At 43.5% G+C, this 23834-nt stretch overlaps 1 protein-coding gene across 2 annotated transcripts in view; it reads right to left on the bottom strand.

Annotated features, from left to right (window-relative positions):
- Positions 1-3710: 3710 nt before the first annotated feature.
- Positions 3711-23834, bottom strand: part of POPDC1 (popeye domain cAMP effector 1) — a 38797-nt gene continuing 18673 nt past the window's right edge. For both annotated transcript variants that reach the window (XM_027089636.1, XM_027089640.1), the window contains 2 exons: positions 23046-23187; positions 3711-4090 (listed from right to left, as the gene is read on the bottom strand). In XM_027089636.1, coding sequence (XP_026945437.1) covers positions 3966-4090; positions 23046-23187 — 267 coding nt within the window. In that variant the 3' untranslated portion in view covers positions 3711-3965. The remainder of the gene's footprint in view (positions 4091-23045; positions 23188-23834) is intronic.

The following is a 23834-nucleotide window of genomic DNA, read 5'->3' as shown; positions in this document are numbered from 1 at the left end:
TTTATTATAAAGTAAAATGGTATCAGTGTAAATGGCACCTAAAAGCAGAAAGAATGCGATCCCTATGAATAATGTGTCTGTAAAAACCATTCACAAAATCCTTGTGTACTTTAGAACTAGATTGCAAGTATATCGGTAAAATCTGGGAATAGTACTTAAAGTGGGTTTCTTAAATTTCCCTTACAATATGTTGTTACATGCAAGGTACTTGGGGTCCTGTGATGATCAGAGCATGGCTACCATGAGTGAGAAGATGTGTCCCGAGTGCATGGCAACCTCGAGTTCCCTGCACAGTGTCCTATCCCTTCACATCCTTGGGAATCTGAATTGAGTGGGTGGGAATTTCTAATCACTCTAGTTGGGGATAATTAGAAAAAGAGGTTGGAAAACCAGGGTTGGAAAGAGGGAAGGGAGGGGAAACGGGGTCAACGGTTTCTGCAGAGCAGCTTTAGAAATGACCAAGAAGGGCTTCCCTGGTGGCGCAGTGGTTGGGAGTCCGCCTGCTGATGCAGGGGACACGGGTTCGTGCCCCGGTCCGGGAAGATCCCACATGCTGCGGAGCGCCTGGGCCCGTGAGCCATGGCCGCTGAGCCTGCGCGTCCGGAGCCTGTGCTCCGCAACGGGAGAGGCCGCAACAGTGAGAGGCCCGCGTATCGAAAAAAAAAAAAAAAAAAGAAATGACCAAGAAAATGGATTTTAAAAATAATAATAACAGTGAATCCTTGGAGCTGTACCTCAGGGTCTGCACCAAGCCCCAAGGGTTGGGACTGACCAGCCTTCCCAAGTGCTCGGCCAGGAGCCACCATGCACTAGCATGAAATCTTCACTGGCGGGCAAGGTCATCACCTGGGTACACTGGAGACAGGGCAGAGTATGTAGGTTACACAACTTTCCCTAAATATTTTTTCCAGCATCCAAGTGACTCTGCCTTTGGGGCCATGACAGGACCTGGGAGGCAGAAATCAGCAGCTCCAAGTTACAGAATCAGAAAAGCTTCAGGCATATGGAAGGAGAACCAGACACGAAGAAGGTGGCGTCTCCCAGTGGGCACAGCATTAAAGTGAAATGGACCATAGGGAGAAACGGAAAAGATCCCAGGAAGCTAAGGATGGTAAGTGAAAAATAATTACGTAGCACCCATTATTACTAATTTAAGATCTAGAAACATCATAGGGTTTGTGCTATTAATTTATAAATATAATATTTATGAGGGCTTGCAAAATATCATAACTGACATACATTCTGGTATAAACGTTACAGTCCAGCTTCATACAACGGACTTGATGTTACATTTAAACGTAGTAGATTTGGGGTAATATACAGAATAATTTTTGCAGACCATTTTCTGGACCTTGGTCACACAGCTAAGTGAAGGCCAAAGAACACAGGAAGCATCTCATTGGCAGCAAACATGTTTTTTATCTATGCGTTATACAAAGATACACTTGTTCATTTGTATACATAAATTTATAAAAATTATCCATAGGAGATCTTTTATGTTTTCTTATCTGCTTCTTTGCTATCAAGTCTAGTGGGAAGACTACTCAATATCTTCAGCTCCTTTTCTCTGAAACTAACTGTTGTCCTTAGAGGGATGTATTTAAAAATAGTTTCGTGTTTCCCATTCAAGCTAAATGGCTCTTTGAAGATTCCTAATCTTTTTTTTTTTTTTTTTTTGCGGTACGCGGGCCTCTCACTGCTGTGGCCTCTCCCGTTGCGGAGCACAGGCTCCGGACGCGCAGGCTCAGCGGCCATGGCTCACGGGCCCAGGCGCTCCGCGACATGTGGGATCTTCCCGGACCGGGGCACGAACCCGTGTCCCCTGCATCGGCAGGCGGACTCTCAACCACTGTGCCACCGGGGAAGCCCAAGATTCCTAATCTTGAAATTATAATCTTCCTTATCAATGGCACTGATGTGCACATGTTTTAATAAAACCAGTAAATGATTTCATATCACCTAATTTTAGCAGTGTGCTTTTAAACATGTTTGTTCCCAGCACTATAGAAAATAACCTCCAAACACATCCAGGCTGATCATTAGATATAACACCCTCTGTTGTCTGTGGTTGACAAAGTGAGACAAACCTGAAGATGGGTCAGGGTAAGAAAATCTCAAGGTTCTGTGGATTCACAGAACATTAAAAGCATGGCTTTAGCAGCATCTAAAATTACTTTCTACTCAGAGAAGGGTGTAATATCTAATTACTCTATAGAGTGATTTTGTAAATTAGGTCTTATGCATGTGTAAACTCAATGGCCTACATAGCTTCCCTCCAATAGTTAAAGGAAAGCAGTATTAACACCATTACCTTATATACTTGATTCGGGCATTGAAAGAAAGAGTTCAACCTATTATATCTTTATAGTCTTAAAGCCAAGACAAAGTCATTCACCTTTGTTTCATTTCCCCAAATAAATTTCTAATTTAGCAAACAGAAGAGACCACTATAGTGGGAAAGTGAAATCAGCCTTTCCACTGTGAGGCTAATAGGCCAGCATTTGATGACTGTGTTAGGAGCTGGATACCCAGCCTGTGGAAGCTTTCTCAGTGAGTGACCAAGCATGTAAATTTGACTCAAGTGAAATTACTAAAATAACTGGCTTTCAAAAATGAGTTTAGGAAAATGAGGTGACCCTGGAGTAGCTTATTTTTATATCTCCTCTCACAGAAATCACCTCTTGGCAAAAGATGCTTTTGGCTCAGCTCACCTGAAAATAATTTCACTTGGAACTTTTCTTAGCTGTTTAACCTAATGGGACTGACTCAGAGTTGGTTCCAGTGGATGACACAAAATAAAGGTAGTGGGGCATGGTGGAGCACAGCCCATCAGGGGGCTTCCCCCAACTAGGTGGCCCGGTGGAGGGCCACAGTCACACTGACCCGCTGGATGATTTAAGCAGACTTCGAATTTCCCAAATACCACCATGTCTGGAATGCAGGCCCTCACAGCACTATCTAGGCTGGGCGATCATGGCAGGGCTTGTGGTGGACCGTCTGCCCGCACACAGCTGTGTCCTTGTTTGCATCTCTGGCACCTGGTCCCTGGCACACACAGTAAGGAGACGTCTATGGACCTGGAGGAACCATCTGCATGTCAGAAAAGCAGATGAAGAGTGCAGCGGCTCCATCAGCCTCGTCATTCTGCGACACTTGTTTGGCCACTTGACTCTCCGGTCCTCCCACCCCAAGGAACGTGCTTCCCACAGCAGAGTGTGGGGCAAGCTGGGCTGGTTTAGCCAAAGGCCGGCCCCAGGCTCAGAACCTCTTCCACTGTTAACGTTTCCAGCTTTAGGGCTCAGCCCAACTTCCAAACAGCATAATATAAGGGTAACGTGAGCGAAGTCTGACGAGCTTTGTTCATTATCAAGCTATCCACACAATGCCCACAAAAGGAAGGCAGTCTAGTAGAATGGCGTGTCTGGCCTGAGGGAAAAATATACATGAATCGCATCACACCTTGCTTTAAAATTTTCCGGCCAAAAAACCAACTGAGCGAAGCCTGAGATTCGCTGCTTTTTAATGTTACCTCAGCCTCAATTTCGAACTTACATTGTTTGTTACAACTATCAAACGGACAGCCCCATTGCCACGGCAGAGAAAAAACTGTCTCTGACGAACAGGAACAGCTCGGAAAGATAAGTGAAGGCATTTGCAATGACAAAGCGCTAAGATTTTTTTTAAGTTAAATGATAACATATCTAGAAAACACTGTGAAAATATATCTCTCAAAAATAGCACTCAGTTTAGTCAGAAGGCTCAGTGGAACAGAAAGCTGACCAGTAAAAAGAGAAGATAACCTTCCCATGTTTTGAATCTCCCTCCCTTTCCTGCCCTCAGACTCTCCCAGGCTGGGAGTATCAATATTAAAGCAGAACAATTGAAAAGCTGTGAAAAAGTGCTGGTATTTTTCAGGATCTCTTCCGGACAGTTTCCCTCTTGGTAACGTGAATCCTCTCTTGGGATCAAGGCCAGCGACGAACTTGAAGCGTATTCGAGGACACGGGTTCAAAGACGTCGTCATCGTTTTCCGCCCCTTCCTCTATTGGGTTCATCTTCGCAGAGGCTCGCTGGTGTAGGGGTGACACATCTGTCAGAGACACAGAAAGAAGAACCACTTAACGGACAGCCTTCCCTGATGCTGGCCTGATAGATGAATGGCAAACTCCAACTGGAAGATAAAACTCTCTGGGCATCTATAGCTGGCACCAGGAATGCAGTTTCCGTAAATACTGTATTTTTTTAAACTTAATTTTTATTTTATATTGGAATACAGTTGATTTACAATGTTGTGTTAGTTTCAGGTGTACAGCAAAGTGACTCAGTTATACATATATGTATATCCACTCTTTTTCAGATTCTTTTCCCAGAGAGGTTATTACAGAATATTGAGTAGCGTTCCCTGTGCTCTACAGGAGGACTTTGTTGATTATCTGTTTTATATATAGCAGTGTGTATGTTAATCCCAAACTCCTAATTTATCCCCCCCCACACACACCTTTCCCCTCTGGTAACCATAAGTTTGTTTTCAAAGTCTGTGAGTCTGTTTCTGTTTTGTAAATAAGTTCGTTTGTATTAGTTTTTTAGATTCCACATATGTGATATCACATGATATTTGTGCTTTTCTGGCTTACTTCACTTAGTATGATAATCTCTAGGTCCCTCCATGTTCCTGCAAATGGCATTATTTCATTTTTGTGGCTAATATTCCATTGTATATATGTATCACATCTTCTTTATCCACTCCTCTGTTGATGGACATTTAGGTGCCTTCCATGTCTTGGCTACTGTAAATAGTGCTGCAGTGAACATTGGGGTGCATGTACCTTTTTGAACTATGGTTTTCTCTGGATATACGCCCGGGAGTGGGATTGCAGAATCATACGGTAGCTCTATTTTTAGTTTAAGGAACCTCCATACTGTTTTCCATACTGGCTGCAACAATTTACATTCCCACCAACAGTGTAGGAGGGTTCCCTTTTCTCCACACCCTCTCCAGTATTTATTATTTGTAGACTTTTTGATGATGGCCATTCTGACTGGTGTGAGATGATACCTCCTAGTTTTGATTTGCATTTCCGTAATAATTAGCAACATTGAGCATCTTGTCATATGGCTTTTGGCCATCTGTATATCTTCTTTGGAGAAGTGTCTATGTAAATCTTCTGCCCATTTTTTTTCTTTTTTTTTTGCGGTATGCGGGCCTGTCACTGTTGTGGCCTCTCCCGTTGCGGAGCACAGGCTCCGGACGCTCATGGACCCAGCTGCTCCGCGGCATGTGGGATCTTCCCAGACTGGGGCATGAACCCGTGTCCCCTGCATCGCCAGGTGGACTCTCAACCACTACGCCACCAGGGAAGCCCTGCCCATTTTTTGATTGGATTTTTTTTTTCTTTTTATTGAGCTGCATGAGCTGTTTGTATATTTTGGAGATTAATTCCTTGTTGGTTGTGCCATTTGCAAATATTTTCTTTCATTCTGTAGGTTGTCTTCTGGGTTTTTTTATGGTTTCATTTGCTGTGCAAAAGCTTTTAAATTTAATTAGGTCCCATTTGTTTATTTTTGTTATTATTTCTATTACTCTAGGTGACTGATCCAAAAATATATTGCTGTGATTTATGTCAAAGTGTGTCCTACCTGTGTTCTCCTCTAGGAGTTTTATAGTATCTGGTCTTACATTTAGGTCTTTAATCCATTTTGAGTTTATCTTTGTGCACGGTGTTAGAGAAGGTTCAAATTCCATTCTTTTACATGTAGCTGTCCAGTTTTCCCAGCACCAATTATTGAAGAGACTGTCTTTTCTCCATTGTATAGTCTTGCCTCCTTTGTCATAGATTAATTGATCATAGGTGCATGGTTTATTGCTGGGATTTCTATCCTGTTCCATTGATCTATATTTCTGTTTTTGTGCCACTACCATACTGTTCTGTTTACCATAGCCTTGTAATAGTATAGTCTGAAGTCAGGGAGCCTGATTCCTCCAGCTCCGTCTTTCTTTCTCAAGATTACTTTGGCTATTTGAGGTCTTTTGTGTTTCCATACAAATTTTAAAATATTTTGTTCTAGTTCTGTGAAAAATGCCATTGGTACTTTGATAGAGATTGCATTGAATCTGTAGATTGCCTTGGGGAGAATAGTCATTTAACCATATTGATTCTTCCAGTCCAAGAACACGGTGTATCTTTCCATCTGTTTGTGTCATCTTTGATTTCTTTCATGAGTGTCTTATAGTTTTCAAAGTACAGGTCTTTTGCCTCCTTAGGTAAGTTTATTCCTAGGTATTTCATTCTTTTTGATGCAATGGTATATGGGAGTTTTCTTTCTTTTTTAAAAAAATAAATTTATTTATTTTATTTATTATTTTTGGCTGTGTTGGGTCTTCGTTGCTGCATGCAGGATTTCTGTAGTTGCGGTGAGTGGGGGCTACTCTTCGTTGTAGTGTGCGGGCTTCTCTTGTTGCAGAGCACGGGCTCTAGGTGCGTGGGCTTCAGTAGATGTGGCTCGTGGGCTTCAGTAGTTATGACTCACGGGCTATAGAGCACAGGCTCAGTAGTTGTGGCACACGGGCTTAGTTGCTCCACGGCATGTGGGATCTTCCCGGACCAAGGCTCAAACCTGTGTCCCCTGCATTGGCAGGCAGATTCTTAACCACTGTGCCACCAGGGAACCCCATGGGAGTATTCTTAATTTCTCTTTCTGATCTTTCTTTGTTAGTGTATAGACATGCAACAGATTTCTGTGTATTAATTTTGTTGTTTTTAAAACATTTTAAAAATATTTTATTATTGTTTTTTTGGCTGCATTGGGTCTTCATTGCTGCATGTGGGCTTTCTTTAGTTGCAGCAAGGAGGGGCTACTCTTCATTGTGGTGCATGGGCTTCTCATTGCGGTGGCCTCTCGTTGTGGAGCATGGGCTCTAGGTGCACGGGCTTCAGTAGCTGCAGCACGCAGGCTCAATAGTTGTGGCTTGTGGGCTCTAGAGCGCAGGCTCAGTAGTTGTGGTGCATGGGCTTAGTTGCTCCATGGCATGTGGGATCTTCCCAGATCAGGGATTGAACCTGAGTCCCCTGCATTGGCAGGCGGATTCTTAAGCACTGCGCCACCGGGGAAGTCCCTCTGTATATTCATTTTGTATCCTGCAACTTTACCGAATTCATTAATGAGCTCTAGTAGTTTTCTGGTAGCATCTTTAGGATTTTCTATGTATAGTATCATGTCATCTGCAAACAGTGACAGTTTTACTTCTTTTTTTTCCAATTTGGATCCCTTTTATTTCTTTTTCTTCTCTGATTGCTGTGCATGCCAAATCATTTTGGGTAAGACCAAATATCAAGGGCCTTTTGGCATGGACCAAATGTCTCCATGGACATTCTGGACAGGACCAAATACGACCAAATATCAAGGACCTTGGTGTAGACCAAATGTCTTATGGACCAAATGCAAGGCATGAAAGTCAAGAAGCCATTCTTAGTCCATGAGAACAGATGTGGAGGGGATGCCACTGCAGATGCCTGGATGGTATGAGCTTCTCAAACATATGAAGCTCCCAATGGGTTGCCCCAAGGTCTGCTTAGAACTCAGAATGCACACTCCTACAGTAACATCATACGTGGTGATTCGAGTCCCTTGAAGGCTGGTTTAAGTCCTAATTTCCCTAAAGAATGGTTCTACTCCAAAATTATAGAACCTAACACCATCCTGGAACACCACCTAAAAGAACATTCTTTTTTTTTTTTTTTTTTTTACGGTACGCGGGCCTCTCACTGCTGTGGCCTCTCCTGTTGCGGGTGGCCATGGCTCACAGGCCCAGCCGCTCCGCAGCATGCGGGATCTTCCCAGACCGGGGCACGAACCCGTGTCCCCTGCATCGGCAGGCAGACTCTCAACCACTGTGCCATCAGAGAAGCCCTAAAAGAACATTTCTTGCCACCACCTGTCCAGCCACTCCCTGGACTGACAGGGGGAGAGGGAGAGAGAGAAGGTGGTGAGAAGGAGAATCCAGGCATGCAGAAGGGAAGAGCCGGGTGGAGGAAATAAATCCCAAATTGCAGCGGATAAGAAACCAAACAATAACTCACACGTTCTGTCCATCCCTCATTCGTTCATGCATTCACCAAATGCTAATTGAGCATCTACTGTAATGGACACCATGCTTGATGCAGAAAAAACCATTATCTAACAGTAAGAGTAAAAGGTATTATAAATGGGTACATGGGCTTCTCAAGGTGCCTAATATTACAGCAAACTCTCTTCCATACTGTTCCCACGTTCCGTGTCAGGCTCCACTTTGTCAGGGTCTCCCTTGGCCCTACCCATGCCTGTGCCGGATTCTTGCTCTGCCCTCCAGCAGGGCGGGGTCAGTTAGCAATCAATCAACCAGCAAACGCTGAACTCAGGCTGGAGGTGAGGCTGATGATGGAGGAACAATGGGTGAAATCTGACTCTTCAAATACTTGCTGTATAGCAAAGGACAGTAGCAGGATTCTATGAAGACACAAAGCAGAAAGGCTACAAGAAATTTATCAAGATCAGCTGTTAATCCCTGGCCAGAGTCAGCTGCAGACCAGAGGGTGCAGCAACCCTGAGAGCGTTCAGCGAGGAGGAGGGGTGGGGGCCGGCCGTGTGCTCCACGCACGGATTGGAGTGTGGGAGGCAGTGAACGGTGGTCAGGACCAGAGGCTCAAGGAAACACTTCCAGGGTTCAGATCCTTGCTGTGCCGCTTCCTGGCTGTGCGACCTGTCCTCCATTACTAAACCTCTCTAGGCCTGTTTCCCTGTCTGTGGAAAGGAGATGTTCACAGGACCTGCCGCATGGGGTTGTTGGGAGGATTAAACAAAATAATGGAATGTGCTTGGCACGGTGCTGGCACATAGGAAATGTCACTGTCATTTTTCTCAAGATAAATATTTTTTTCATTTCACCTTTATTCATTTGGATTAAAAGTATACTGCATTGCTTACTTTACTGATAGAATTTTGAGATCAGGATAAAGATACCTGGGAAATGGACTTTTGGGGACCTGATATGCACACATCTTGGGGGGAGGCTCTGTGTGTTCCTTCCACGGACAGCTTCGGAATCAACGTGGCCATTGTTAGGAGAGAACATTAATATCGTATTTAGCAAGAAATGATTCGTTTACATATAACTTATTTTAACTTAAGAAGTCTCTTTGGCATATATGACATTGATCACTGTTTTCCAGTTAAAGATTCACATAACATCATTACATAAACATTAAAAAAACTTTTTGTTAATTTTATCGAAGTATAGTTGAGGTACAGTATTATGTAAGTTACAATATAGTGTACAATGTATAAGTGTATTGTACAAGGTGTACAGTATAGTGATTCACAATTTTTAAAGGTTCTATTCCACTTAGTTATTATAAAATATTAGCTATATTCCTGTGCTGTACAATATATACTTGTAGCTTATTTATAGTTTGTGCCTCTTGACCTGACCCCCTATCCCTATCTTGTTCCTCTCCCTTCCCTCTCCCCATTGGTAACCACTAGTGCTCTATAAGTCTGTTTTTTTGTTGTTGTTATATTCACTAGTTTGTCGTATTTTTTAGATTCCACACATAAGTGATCTCACACAGTATTTGTCTTTATCTGACTTATTTCACACAGCATAATACCTTCCAAGTCCACCCATGTTGTTGCAAATGGCAACATTTCATTCTTTTTTATGGTTGAGGTTTTTTTGGGGGGTGGGAGGAAGCAATAAGTTACATACAATAACTGTCATTTAATTATTAACTCTACCGTCATTGCCACACATGTGGGGAGATGCCCTGATCCACAGCCACATCTTCCAACATGAAAAGATCATAATTACGCAGGGCTGGACTTCGGCAGAGCTAGTGTGTTTGTTGTATATACATGGAAATTGTTCACTTTCCAACATTTACAGTGAATTAAAATACTGAGTTTCCAGAGAGACAACTACTGACGTAAACGGTAGAAAATCACCCTCGATTAAAATAGTCCAAGAACACAATTCTGCCTCTGAGCACAGCAAGGGAGAATCTCTCAGACACGTTCTTTTTATCCCTTTTTACACAGGTGACAGCAGACACACCAAACATAACCTCAGATTCGCACGTCTACTCAAATGGCAACGTGACCTATCTGTGAGACCTTGGGCAGGTTACGTCACCTGTCTGTGCCTCAATTTCTCTATCTGTAAAATAGAAATCATAACAATACCATCTACTTCACATGGTGGTTAAGAGGATTACATGACTCAACACTTGTTAAGTTCTTACATCTGTGCCTAGGATGTTATAATCCCTTTGTAAATGTAAGTCAGTAAAACGAGTTAATAATAAGGCCTTAGGAGAGCAATGGCCTAAATCATTAGGAAACTTGTTAAAATTCATCGTCACTCATAGGAACAGCACATAAAGGAAATGGGACTTGTGCTCAAATAGGGGTTTGTGTTTCTCAATCTAAGAGTGCAGCAAAATTGTTTTTTGGTTTTTTTTTAAGAAAAAACAATAGCCATGGCTTCCATCATATTTCTAGCCTCAAGTTATGATTGGGTGTCATGAAATATTAACTTAGGCTGAGTATTTGCAGACAGACAAAACCCTCAGAACAAGCAAGATGGCATGCCTAAGAGCAGTATGCCCAATCTGCTACGTAGAGCATTCAGACCTAAGTGTACGACACACATAACACAAACACGCCCAATGCATTTGGGCTGGGGAAGTGGGGGAAATTGGTTTGTAGTTTTTAAGCCCATCTATCAAACGAGGGGTGATGTTCTGTGGTAATGTGAGGGTGCTGTCTACATCGGGGCCAAAATGTTATCTGCCCCCTTAACTACTTCACCAATCATTGCCTTTTTCCATTGAGAGAGGACCCAATCCCACTGGAAATGACCTAGAGAAACTTTGTGAGAACTTTCAGCTTCTCTGTTGTTGACTGAAAAAAAAATGCACACCCTTAACGTTGAGAATTATGTCTTATTTGGCGGACAAAACTGAGGACTTAAGGCCGGGACACAGCCTCTCAGATAGATCGCTCTGGGGGATGGCTCCAAAGAGGGAAGGGAGAAGCCAGGATATGTAGGCGTTTTGGCAACAAAGACCAGGGAGTCAGAGCATCAAAAGATTACTGTTAATTAAAGGAAACAAGACATCGCAAGTTAAGGAAGTTAGCGTTTTTCTGGGTATGGGAAGAGGCAGGAGTCTGGGCTCACTGAAATCATTCCTTTGCTATGCACCTCAGCTATCTGGGGCCAGGATCCTGTGCTTTCGCATCCTGAGTCCCCTCAGGGTGCACGGTCAGGGGGTGGTGGCAGCGGCAGACTGCTAGATGGCGGGCATCCTGTTTCTCTCCTGAGCTCCAGGGCTCACCGTCAGGGTGGCTGTAACATCTTTTGTCTACTGATATAGCAGGCAACATTTTTTTTCCACTGATATTGTGAAAGAATTAATTCTGTCCCCACTCTATTTACCTGGGAAGGGAAGAGCTGTAGTGCTTATGACGTAACGGTAAAAGATAGTCAAGCAAGAGTCATCCACAGTCCTGGGGTGACATCCAGGGGCCTCCTTCCCTTCTGGTCCAAGCTCTAGCAAACTCACTGCTCCCCAAATCCAGCCCATCCTTTTCCTTTTCTCTCCTTGCTTTTCTCTCCCTCCGACTGGTTTCTCCATTCTCCTCTCTACCCACCAAATTCCTATCCACTCCTCAAAGTGCGGTTCAAGCCCCACCTCCTTCCTTTGTAATCTTCCCTAATTCCTTCTGTGGGGAGATTCTGTTCTCCACCGGACAACAAATACTTGCATCTCTCCCTTACTGGAGAACAAGCATTTTGAGGGCAGTCATCACTGCCTCTTCTCTCCTGCAGCCTCTCTGAAGCACCCACACGTAGCCAGGTCCTTGATAATTACTGAGTCCATGAGAAGAATCCCTCCTCCGAAACTCTGCACGGGGCCTTCAGAAGCCGATCCTGAGGACTTGGGAACATCATGTGGCCGTCAAACTGGATCTCTGATGGGTCAGGTCCCTGCCCTGGCAGTGGGGTGCCACCCGTGCCCCTCAAGCGCATGCAGGTCTCGGGTTACGGTGAAACCTCACTATGAAAGGTGACTGTTAGCGCTGTATTCTTTATCACGTCCCCTGAGGGACATCGCTTTCGTACCACTGATGATTCGACAGGGCTTATAGCACAGGCAGGAGTACCGTCCCCTCAAGTCACCATCAGTGAAGTCTGTCAGTATCGTCACCTGCTACAAAGTTTCCATCCAATCAGCAAAGAGAATCCCCAGGTGACTACAAGGCTGAGAGGCTGGGTTAAATGTTGGGGAAATAAAAACGAATCAAACACAGTCTCTGCCCCTGTATCATTTTACGTCTCAGGAACTACATTGTACTTTTGGGAGCAATTCATTCTCACCGTATCCATGTCATTATTTCTAATTTATACTCAGAGGCTAAATAAAGCAAGGACAACCAGGACACCTGTAAAGGAAATAGAGCTGGGGAGATGCTGTGGATGAACGCCTTTCCCACCAGGGCGGGACCCACTCGGAAACGTATTTGGCCAGGGTAAACCAGGAGGCCCCGATGGCCCGGCGAGACTCAGCTCTTGTGCTCTTTCCACACAGAGAAGAGAGATGCCCTTTCAGCCTTTGTGCCTGCGTTAGGGCCCACCAGCCCCCCAACACCCCAGTTCCCACCACAGCGCCTGTTGCTCTTTCTCCATCGGCAGATGTACTGGAAGGTGACGGGGACACCGTCTGACTTGTAGCCGCCGGAAGCCGCCAGAGCCAGCCAGCTGCCTGACCCCTCGACAGGAATCAGAGTCGCAGAGAGAGTCCATTCTCTGTCTCATCCTCAGGGAGCCTGGCTTCTGTACCACTAAGGGCCAAGTATGAGGTTCACCTGGCCCAACCCGGGAACTGGCCACCGTCACGGCCAGGAGAAAGGCAGACTTCCCAGAGAAGGAGCTCACTCACCCTGGTGACACCTGGTGTTCTCCGCCCTCCACAGGACACCTGCTGGTTCAAGTGGAAAGACTCAGAGGTCATCACTGTGCTGCCAGAAATCATTTCTTTGTCCGCTAATAAATCCAAACCCAATTTGGAGTATGAAAAACAACGAAAAAAAGAATTCTGCTTTAAGGGGACTGTCTTACATTTCACAAGTTGAACATTAGTAAATTCCTTCTACAAGTTTGCCCCGTTCTTCATTAATCTTATGCATTGATGCATCCTCAGAACTTGGCCCAGAAGGCCCAATACCACCCCTAAGTAGGAGAACATGAGGAGAGGACAGAGGAAGAAATTGAGCTTATCTTTAGCCAAATTCTTTTTCAAGTCACTTTTGCCCCTCGAGGACGTTACTGTGAGGTTCATGACCTCCGTATAATGCTTTACTCTTCATTTATCCCAAATTCTAGAGGGGCAAATCATTCCGTATCCACAAATTTTCCAGAAAACTGATTTTTATCCTTTTTCTATTAAAACCGCTTTCAGAGTTGGGAGACAGAAGTGGTTAACTATATCCTTTGGTGTTTATTATAATCAAGAAGAGATAATTAGCATTATTTGGGGCTGTCAGCTATCAACACCTTCCAATTGGCTCGGGCTGCCAATTAACACAGTTTATTCTAAAAGGATGTAAAACAAATGTCTTAGACTGAACTTCAGTCCAGACTTATCAGGTGTGAAATTGTTAAACGTTCCATCGAGTTACTTTTGCTTGGGGGATGTTCCATATTATACCATGTGACAAAAACAAAAAACCCAAAAACCATCCTGCCAAGAAGACGTACACATCCCTTCCACAGATAGCAAGGCCTGGAAAAGGCACGGCCAGCGGAGCAGAATTTACTCTGAGCTGTGTACCACGTTCGGTGTGTTCAGGTGGGAAAGAGAACGGGAACACCAGGCAGCCCTCCTGAGGGTAAGAGGAAAACTCAAAACTCAGAAACACGGGCTCTGAGCAAATGCAGAAGACAGACTTAGAGGTAAGAGCCCTGAACCAAACAGTGGACACCTCCACACACACCAGACCACAGGGGGTGACAACACTGGGGACACCCACGGGGGGCTTTGGATCTGGGAAAAGAGTCTCTTCTCAGCAGACCTGTTCAGGCAGTGGCTCGTGCTGGATCCTAGTTGAGAAGAAAAGGAGCTGGTGATTAAGACCCACTGTGCGTCCTTGAGGGTCATTGCCTGGAGGTGCAAACCAGCCAGGGGCCTCCACGGAGGATGGGCTCAGGCTGCCCTGCCAGGCCTTTTCCTGTCTTCCTAAAGTCCCGAGTTACAGAACCCCAGGAAGCCTTTTTCTACACAGACCATGGCGACCTTACATAAGAATCCATCGAAACTCTGCTATCCGAGTGGTAAAAAGTTAGGTAAGAGAAATTCCCTTTGATAGAGCCCTATCCTTATTAAGCTTATTTCTGTTTCAGGTGCTGATGATTGCATGAGGGCCTGAGGGCCTCTTCTCACAGGAAAAAGTAAACAGACATATTGTTCTTAAATCCAGAGTGAAGGTCACATGTGTTCCAGAGAATGAATAAGCGACCTCAAGTTTGATCTTCAAGTAAGTACAGGACTATGATATGAAGTTTGTCAAATGACTTCTTGCTCTGCTTCAGAAATACACTTTTTAACAAGGAGTGACGCTTTTGTAAACTATCCGATATAATGTGGTAAGATTTTTCCCCCTTTTTTCTGTTAACTTTGATGACATTTACTTCATTCCTTTCAAAGTGTTCCTATTTTTATTATGTTGAACCATCTGGCCAACTGCTTTAGCAAGTAATTAAAAACCTTACAGGGGATTAGAATTTTAATTCGATTATACATTTTTTGATGAATGGGGATGGGGAAAAATTTTTTTTTTTTTTTAGGCTGGGAAATGTCATTTGTTTTTGTTTTTTTTTAACATCTTTATTGGAGTATAATTGCTTTACAATGGTGTGTTAGTTTCTGCTTTATAACAAAGTGAATCAGGTATACATATACATATGTTCCCATATGTCTTCCCTCTTGTGTCTCCCTCCCTCCCAAGGGGAAAAATTTAATGGCTTCTTTGCTAGAAAGGATTATCATCCCCTTTCCTGCCTTTACCTACTTACATCATAAAACTTTTTTAAATTAAAAAGAGGTTCTTTTCATTGAGGTCATAAGATTGTTTTAAATTGTAGAAACTGAATTTGGACTGAAGCTTTCTGAAGAAGGGTAGGTTTGGCCTTTGTACCTAATTTCCCTTGGAGGGACCCAGCACCAGCATTGAGGGACTCAAGCAAGGAAGTATACAGATTATCGCAATTACGGGGAGGAAGAGGAGGTTAGTGGCTCCTATGGGAGGTTCTCAGATCAGTTCCCGACTCCTGAGATGGGCGGTCGGGGCCCTGAGCTGCATGGCAACAGGTGTGAGTAGCCACGGAACAGCGAGAGTCCTGCAGCCCTTTTCTGCCCCACAGAGAAAGCTTTAGGGCTGCAGAGCTGGTGGATAAACTCCGGGGAATAGGGAAGGCGGTTCCGGGATGGCAGCTGTGCAACAGACCCAGAGAATCACCAGTCCGGGGTGAGGTACGAGGGTGGGAAGCTCTGTGAGGAAGGTCTGAGAAAAAGGGGACACGGAATTGATGGCCTGAGAGAGCGGGGATGTGAGACCAAAAAGGCAAGGATAAGGAAAAAGAGAGGCCACTGGAGATGCCCGTAAAAACAGAAAGCAGTATGAAAAGGCATGGCTCAAAGGTGAAATAACTAGTCAGAGTTTAGGAGAAATGAAATGGATTCACCCGAAAGAAAAAGCAGCTTTAAGATACGGGGGATCTGGTGAGTAAGACAGCCCTAAGAGCAAAGTGACAAAAAACTTCAGGGGAAAAAAAGGAGAGGCAAGGCATGAAGTAAACTGTAGTGTTATGTTTGTGTTTGACAAAAGGAGAATCCATTTGAACTTATTAGAAACAGTCTGCTTTGAAGAGATCAGGAATCATGACACTGGAACCTAAAGAAAGGGGTAGTCATAGCCCACTATTGGGTTCTGAATAAACCATAATGTCAACACTATTTACTTGTTTTAAACTTTACAAAACAACCCACAGACAAAGCAAGGAAGACCTAACTGCAAAGAGAACAGACGTATTTAATACCTCTGAACCATAATTTAAAAATGGATAAGAGGGTAATTTGCATAGTGTGTGTATTTTACCACATTAAAAACAATTTGAAAACAGAAGAGGGAACAGAAATGTATATGTTATCAACCTTGATTGTTTGAAAGTTAAAGAAGAGACAACAGTTTGAAGGTCGCAGGGGGAAAGAGTAAGTAAGGGTAGGGATGCTAATGGTAGGGTGCTAATGTCCTCACCTTGAAACAATGTTTCAAAGAGAAAAAAGAAATGGAGGTTTAAGTGTACTATTTAATGTTACAAAGGTAAACAATAAAGGAATAAAAACTAGTAAGATCATACTGAGCAGAAGGGGGAAGGGAAGTTAAAAGCGAGCTAAGTTAGGTTAGAAGATAAAGGTTAAGAGGATAAATCAAACAACAGCACATTATTCATCATTTCGGACAAAAATTGTTCCAATGTGATTGCTCTTAGGGAGCAGTTAGGTTGGAGGGGGTCAGTTCTTTTCACTGAGATATTTTTTTTACTACTTGAGATCTGTGTGTGTATATTAACTTGATAATTAAGAAAATTTTTGTTTAAAAGACTAAAAATAGATAACCAGTAAAATCCTTTTGCAGTCATCTTACAGATGAGAAAATGCTGGATGAGGATAGAGGCCATTTAAAGGGTTGGTGAGAGTGTGGGCCTTGGAGACGGTCCCCCAGCCAGGAGGGGCTGTGCTTCAAGGACCCAGAGGAGATGAATGTCATACTCCTCAACCTGAAACGGGGGAAACGTAACACTTACCTCACTGGGGGGTTGTGACGATTAAATGAGAACATGTATGACAGTGGTCAGCATGTGTCAGTGGCTGCAGTAGGGGTTGAATATCCCCAAACAAGTTTACACTCACGTATGGTTATTCATAAGGGCCAAAGCAAGGCAAGACCTTGTAACCCAGGGGTCCGCAAACCCCGGGCCCCGGACCAATATCAGTCCGCAGCCTGTTAGGAACCGGGCCGCACATCGGGAGGTGAGTGGCAGGTGAGCGAGCAAAGCTTTATCTGCCGCTCCCCATTGCTCCCCATCATTCGCATTACCACCTGAATCATCCCCCCACCCCGCCTGCATGCCCACCCCCAGAAAAACTGTCTTCCAGGAAACTGGTCCCTGGTGCCAAAAAGGTTGGGGACCGCTGTTGTAACCAATTCACCACTTCTTTGTTTCAGGGCTGGCACAGTGGCCCTAACCAGGTTATTTAACGTCCCCAAGCTGCACTCTACTCAACTACACAGTAGGAGCACTGCTTTTCACTAGCCCTCTTGGTGGGTCTGAGAACGGTTCAGGGGCTCTTCCTCTGGGTACCTGCTGCCTAATCACATCCCTGTCTCTCTCTTTCCCTATAATTTTATGTAAAGCTTGTTGTTTATAAGCCTACAGTTGTTCACAGGGGGAACAAAATACAAATTGGGTTGAACAGACTATTTCATGAAACAAGAAGGTTGTATTGGCTTTTTGTATCTTTCCAGATAAAAAAAATAGATAACAGAGGTGAGGGAACCCATTACGTCAGATATGCTGCCTAGTCTTTGCAGCCAAGAATACGAACCAAATGCAAACTAACTCAGCTTAGAGCAGACCTGTGCATCTAGGTCATATGAAATTAGTAGACTGTCCGCAGCACCATCTTGACATTAATAACAAAAAATACTTGTAAAGGTTTTTTGTCGGTAATAAATATCTCTATTCCATAGTCTATTTAAGAAATCATAAATTTTAATTATAATTTCTGAAAAAATACACAGTTTAAACTAGCAAAATCTTTCAAAGATGAGTTCTGACAGGATCACCTACACTGACTCAGGATTTTCAAAAAACAAACAAACCAAACAATAGGTTCATTTAGCCCCAATTAACTAAAATAAAGTTCTCAACTTTCAAGGAAACACAGTGTGTCCACCTGTTGCCATGACAATGCCTGTGCTCAGCACCACTTATCATGATGGAACTGCCAAGTACAGTCCATCTCTGTGTGTGTGTGTTTTATACATCACACGTAGGGAGCCAAACCTTGTAAGGAAGGAAAGACAAGGAGATGACAAGGCACCCTGATGAGCACGTTGGTCCAGGAGCAGAAAGAAGAAAGCTTATATCCATCTGAGGGCATTAAATCCTTCTCACACGTCCTGGACATCCTATCTCACAATCACACTTCTAAACATGGAACTCAAGTAAATGAAGCAATAGGAAAGCGAAAAAGAGTTCAATTAATTGGATTATGTGCTAGTGAATAAACAGGAAAGTTTTTCTCAGACTATTTCATTATTTTACTTTCTTGCCTTTAAATGATCGTTTTAAGTGGAATCCAGACCCTGGTAAAGAGTAGAGATCCTGGGGCTTCCCTGGTGGTGCAGTGGTTGAGAGTCCGCCTGCCGATGCAGGGGACGCGGGTTCGTGGCCCGGTCTGGGAGGATTCCACATGCCGCGGAGCGGCTGGGCCCGTGAGCCATGGCCGCTGAGCCTGTGTGTCCGGAGCCTGTGCTCCGCGGTGGGAGAGGCCACAACAGTGAGAGGCCCGCATATCGTTAAAAAAAAAAAAAAAAAAAAGTAGAGTCTTCACCAGAATCTATGTGAGCCTCAAGAAATACAAGAAACATCTTAATCACAACCAGGGGAATGCAATCAGCCCAATTCCAGAAGGCAGGGAATTCTACAGCCTCACTACTCAAGGCATAGTTCAGGGACCAGCCACATCAGCATCACGTGGGCGCCTGTTAATAAGCACATGGACTTCCAGGCCCCACCCCCATCTGCTGCACCAAAGCCTTTCATGAGATCTCCAAGTTACGCATATGCATAGATATGTTCAAGCATCTCTGCTCTATAGGACAAACAAAAGAAAACAAAAAGCTGAAACACAGACAGAAAGAGATGGAAAGGGGAGCCTAGAGATTCCGAGACTTTTCAGCCCACGGCTCTTAAAGCTCCTGTTTTGAGGTAGCACTTGCCACTTTCACTCATGTCCCCTGGACCAGAGAAGTCACTTGGCCGGAACCGCCATGAATGGGTACATCCTGATATTGATTTAAAAAATAATTATGAGAAATATTGAAATGGATTTTAATATTTAAATCTACTTCTACGTTTGAGTTAATGACTAGAATGAATAATGTCAAAGTTTTTTGGTTAGGAAAATATATAAAATAAATTTAATTTTTACAGAGCAGCATTGCTCATCGTTCTGTAAGTATATATATGAGGCAATGTGAAAGCTAACCCAAAGCTAACTGACTGGAGAATATTATTGGATAATTTTAAATGTCCCTGTATAGAACCTCCATACAACGATTAAGGCCAAAATTTTCTTTGAAATGGAAATTAACTGGCCTAAGAAAACCTATCTGTTTCACTGCTTGGTCCTAATGAAGGATTCGGGGGATGGTAGGTTTCTTGAAGGAAGTAGGATGGAGGGGAAAGAAATGACCTTTTGCAAACACTACCTTCTCCCTAAGTGTAGTGGACTCGTCTGCAAAGAGGTGAGTAATAGCGGCCGCTGTGCCCAGCTGGCAGAGTCATCAGGTTCAAATGCAAGAATGGGTGTGAAAGTGACCTGTAAATTATAAAGCACCGGTCAAACATTTCATGCATTTTTTTTTCCTTTTCTTTTTAAACCACAGAGGCAATATGGTCTAAAATCATGGACTGAGGAATCACACAGGATGTGTCTGTCTGCCAGCACCTCCCCCTGAGGATCTGGAACAGTGAGTACACATCTCATATTCCCAATTTCCTCTCGGTTAAGTGAAATGATACTCATCACGGTAGATTGTGTTATTGTCAACATGCCTGCTTTCCCTCCCTTCCTGTGTAGCCCCTGAAGGAGGATTAAAGAGCCACCCATTCATGGTGGTTCCGGCCAAGTGACTTCTCTGGTCCAGGGGACATGAGTGAAAGTGGCAAGTGCTACCTCAAAACGGGAGTTTTAAGAGCCGTGGGGTGATTCTGCCACCACTGTCCTCCCTAGGCCACGAGTGGCAGCTCACCCAAACAGCGGCTGCTCCTTTGGTGTTCCAGAGTGTGGAGGATACACGCTGGAGCAGCATCCAGTGTGCAGGTGAAGGAGGAAGAAAGCATTGCAGCCAGAGATGCAGGGAACCGTCTGTTGGCACTGCAGCATCTAGTGAAAGCTAAGATACCTCTCCTCTGTGTAGACTGCAGTGAAGATTAAATGTGATCATGTATAGAGAATACCCGAAAAAAATAACACCTGCTATTGTCAATAAATGTTTGTTCCTTCTCTCCACTAGCATTCATGAAGCTGATACTGTTGCTGAGAGCAGCTGCCCCAGCTGCCCCCATGTGCCCATCAAAAATCCAGACTAGTAAGAGCTTAGGCACTTGTTGTAGGGACCTAACATTGACTGAGGCCTACTGCATGCTCAAAGTGTGCTAAATTTCGTTATGTCAGCCTAACAGTCCTGAGAGATTGGTTTTGTATTCTCTGTTTTACAAGGAAGGTAATTTGTAATTTGGAAAAGTCGATGGCATATTGATGGATCTGGCAAGAGAAAAACGAAAACAGCCTTCAGTATTTCCAGGATAAAATCTAAGAGAAACAAGAACTAACCAGTTTTTAATGAGTCACGCGATAGGGTGAATTAGATAATTCATAATTAATATCAGTGCTGTGCTCAAATAATAATGTCTTTCATTAAACTGCAGGAGTGATGCCCAGAATGAAGACTGGTCAAAAGGAAGCACGTACGGGGCTTCCCTGGTGGCGCAGTGGTTGGGGGTCTGCCTGCCGATGCAGGGGACGCGGGTTCGTGCCCCAGTCCGGGAAGATCCCACATGCCGCGGAGCGGCTGGGCCCGTGAGCCATGGCCACTGAGCCTGCGCGTCCGGAGCCTGTGCTCCGCAACGAGAGAGGCCACAACTGTGAGAGGCCTGCGTACCGCAAAAAAAAAAAAAAAAAAAAGGAAGCAGGTATGAACATGAATTTGCTGTGCGGTTCTCACACACACACACACACACTCAAAAGTATGCACACATATGTGGCTCTATGCATTTGCATCAATATGTAAGATCTTGTATAATAAACCTGAGGCTAAAATAATTAAATAAACAACATAAGCAAGTTGTACACATTTTCAGTACAGCAAAGTACAACTGGACAAGGGAACTGAGAAGTAAAGTTGCCCCCCCTGCCCCCAAGGGCTGCCCACTTCTTCACAGACACGGAAGCTTCAATTATCCATGTGGGGAATGGACTTTTGGATTAAACTCATGATTCACTATAGGGGAGAGGGAAGGAAACAGACCAGGAGTTGTGACCAGATCCAGGCCTGTGCTGAGATATGACAGCTCATGTCAGATTAGAAAGGTCATACGGCTTACTCCAAGGGACACAGCTAAGAATTATTAGAGCAAGAACCCAGGTCTGTATGCACGTGTGTGATCCATCCACAGAACACCTGGAAATAAAGGTTTCTGAAGGCAAGTACAGTGCAAACATTAACCTTGAAAACATGTTCCAATTCTGTTTAAACAACATACTCTAGAGAAGCTTTTTTTCTTTTTCTAAAATGTTAAAATGTCCAAAAGATTTAGATTATACAAGAAAATATTACAGAAAAACAAAACTGATTTTAAGAAAACGAATGGCCATAGTATAAACTGCCCATTCTCAGGGCTTCCTAAGCAAGACTGTGGGACTAAAAAAAAAAAAAAAAAAAAAAAACTACAAAAAAAGATATTCTACAGGAAAAATAATTCACATACAATATCTCACTGTAATTCCCTTTCTGCTGGCCTTTCTTAGAAATCACTGTACATGTAATTAGGATGGGTCCATTTGAAAATGCTTACCATCAAACTGTTTCAACAAGGCAAATAACACATCTGACATGCTAGTAGATTCAGAGTTTGGTCAACCTCAGCTGTACTTTCTAAAAGCTACTTTGTAATAAAATATAGCCATTTCCACGTTCTCATTTGCGTTGTTCCTGAAATCTCTTTTAGGCCCACAATGTGTTTCTATGCCTAGACTTTGCTTGGAAGCTTACGTTGACATGGCCTTGTCGATTCCAGCCTCTCCTGACTATGCGATACTTAAAATCCTTAATCCGATTTAGCTAAAGCGTCCAAAGTTACGAGATCATTGACATAAACGCTTAGGGTTGTGGAATGCGTATCTGGATTTTCTTAAACGTTACCTTGGATTAAGATACAATTGTAAAGATGAATAATGTTTAGCTTATGCAGTGAGAGCATCTGTCTGCCTGTCTGCTCTTTCCCGTGAATTTGTTCCACAGTCTTAGACTACCTTTCTTGGAATAATTCTTAAAATAATTTTAAGCATTAATGTTAAGCATTGAATCTTCAACATCTGTGCCATTCGTATTATTTAAAATGTTTTAAAACGATCTAAACTATAGTGGAATCTTGGAAAACTTGCCTCTTGGTATGAATGAGGAGACTCACGGGGGTGTTGAGTGGCTTTCTTCATCTTCAGGAAAATTCCATTACCCACTCACCTGTTAACTTCTGGTGGTGACACTGAGATAACAGCTGGCAGTACAACCTCCAGCTGTTGCTTCCTACCATTTTAAACACGATGCTGGGCCCACGCTTCCACTAAAATCATGAAAACAACAAGGCTTGGATACCCAGCAAACCATATGGACTCGTTCATACTATTCTACTGAACCAGTGTTTGAGAAAAGCATACGGCAAAACAAGTGGACAGGTTCTGAAATGGAAATAAGCATTCTAGAGTTGGATTTTAACTGATGTGCAATCCAAAAAAAAAAAAGCTAGAAAAGTTTTGATTACTTTTATTGTTACCTATAGGTTGCCAAACACTTGCTACTTGAAAAGTTACTTTTCTGATCAAAGTTGCCATTTGTTCTTTTCTAGCAATATCCATCAGAATCCCAGTGTGGGGATAACTTACGAAGAGAGGAAACACTGGAGGTGCCCCGAAGAAACTGGTGTAAGCCGTCTTCATCTTCACTGGAGCTGACTATACTGTTCCTCATTTCCAGCATGGACAGCTGTGTGCAAAGGCTGAGCTGGTGGTCCAACTTCTGGACCGTCTATAAAGCAAAGTTGTAAGATTTCTGAGTGCCATGAGACTTAGATCATCTATTCCCTGTAAGTAACATTTACTTTTCCTTGAAATAGAAGACTATCCGGTACACAGTCAGTGCCCAATAAATGGTAGCTCTAATTTTTATTATAAGCTATTACTACAAATACATTAGGAAAAATGTAATATACTCAATAGCCTATTTATGAATCTGAAAAATAATAAGCACCAACCTAATTTGATAACCGCCTTCACCAAGATGACTCGAAGAGCGCACACACCCATACTCATAGTCCCTGGAGAACAGTACTTATCACGGAAACAAGGTTTGCAAGTTCTCTTCTGTAATCATTTTAATTTCCTTCTAAGCAAATGTGGGGAAGTGGAGATCAAACTGCAAATCGTTGGAGATCTAGACAGCTCTGAAATTCCTAACCGAATGGACACAGGCTTCCATCCCATACCTCTCGTCACTTATGGGCATTCTGGGAGGGTACCTGACCAGTAGAATGTGCAAGACTGGAAAACACAGGGTTAAAAAGCCAACCTCCTGCTTGCTGGGGCTGATCAGCATTTATCAGTCTGCAACTTCCCCCTGCCCCGCCTTCCATGGCCTATACCACTGCCTAGTTCTTCCATTCATTTATCATCTTC

This window comes from Aethalodelphis obliquidens, unplaced genomic scaffold, assembly GCF_003676395.1.
Source record: "Aethalodelphis obliquidens isolate GAN/ISIS:26980383/991018 unplaced genomic scaffold, ASM367639v1 scaffold3, whole genome shotgun sequence".
Taxonomy (NCBI): domain Eukaryota; kingdom Metazoa; phylum Chordata; class Mammalia; order Artiodactyla; family Delphinidae; genus Aethalodelphis; species Aethalodelphis obliquidens.
This window is presented reverse-complemented; position numbering and strand designations above follow the sequence as displayed.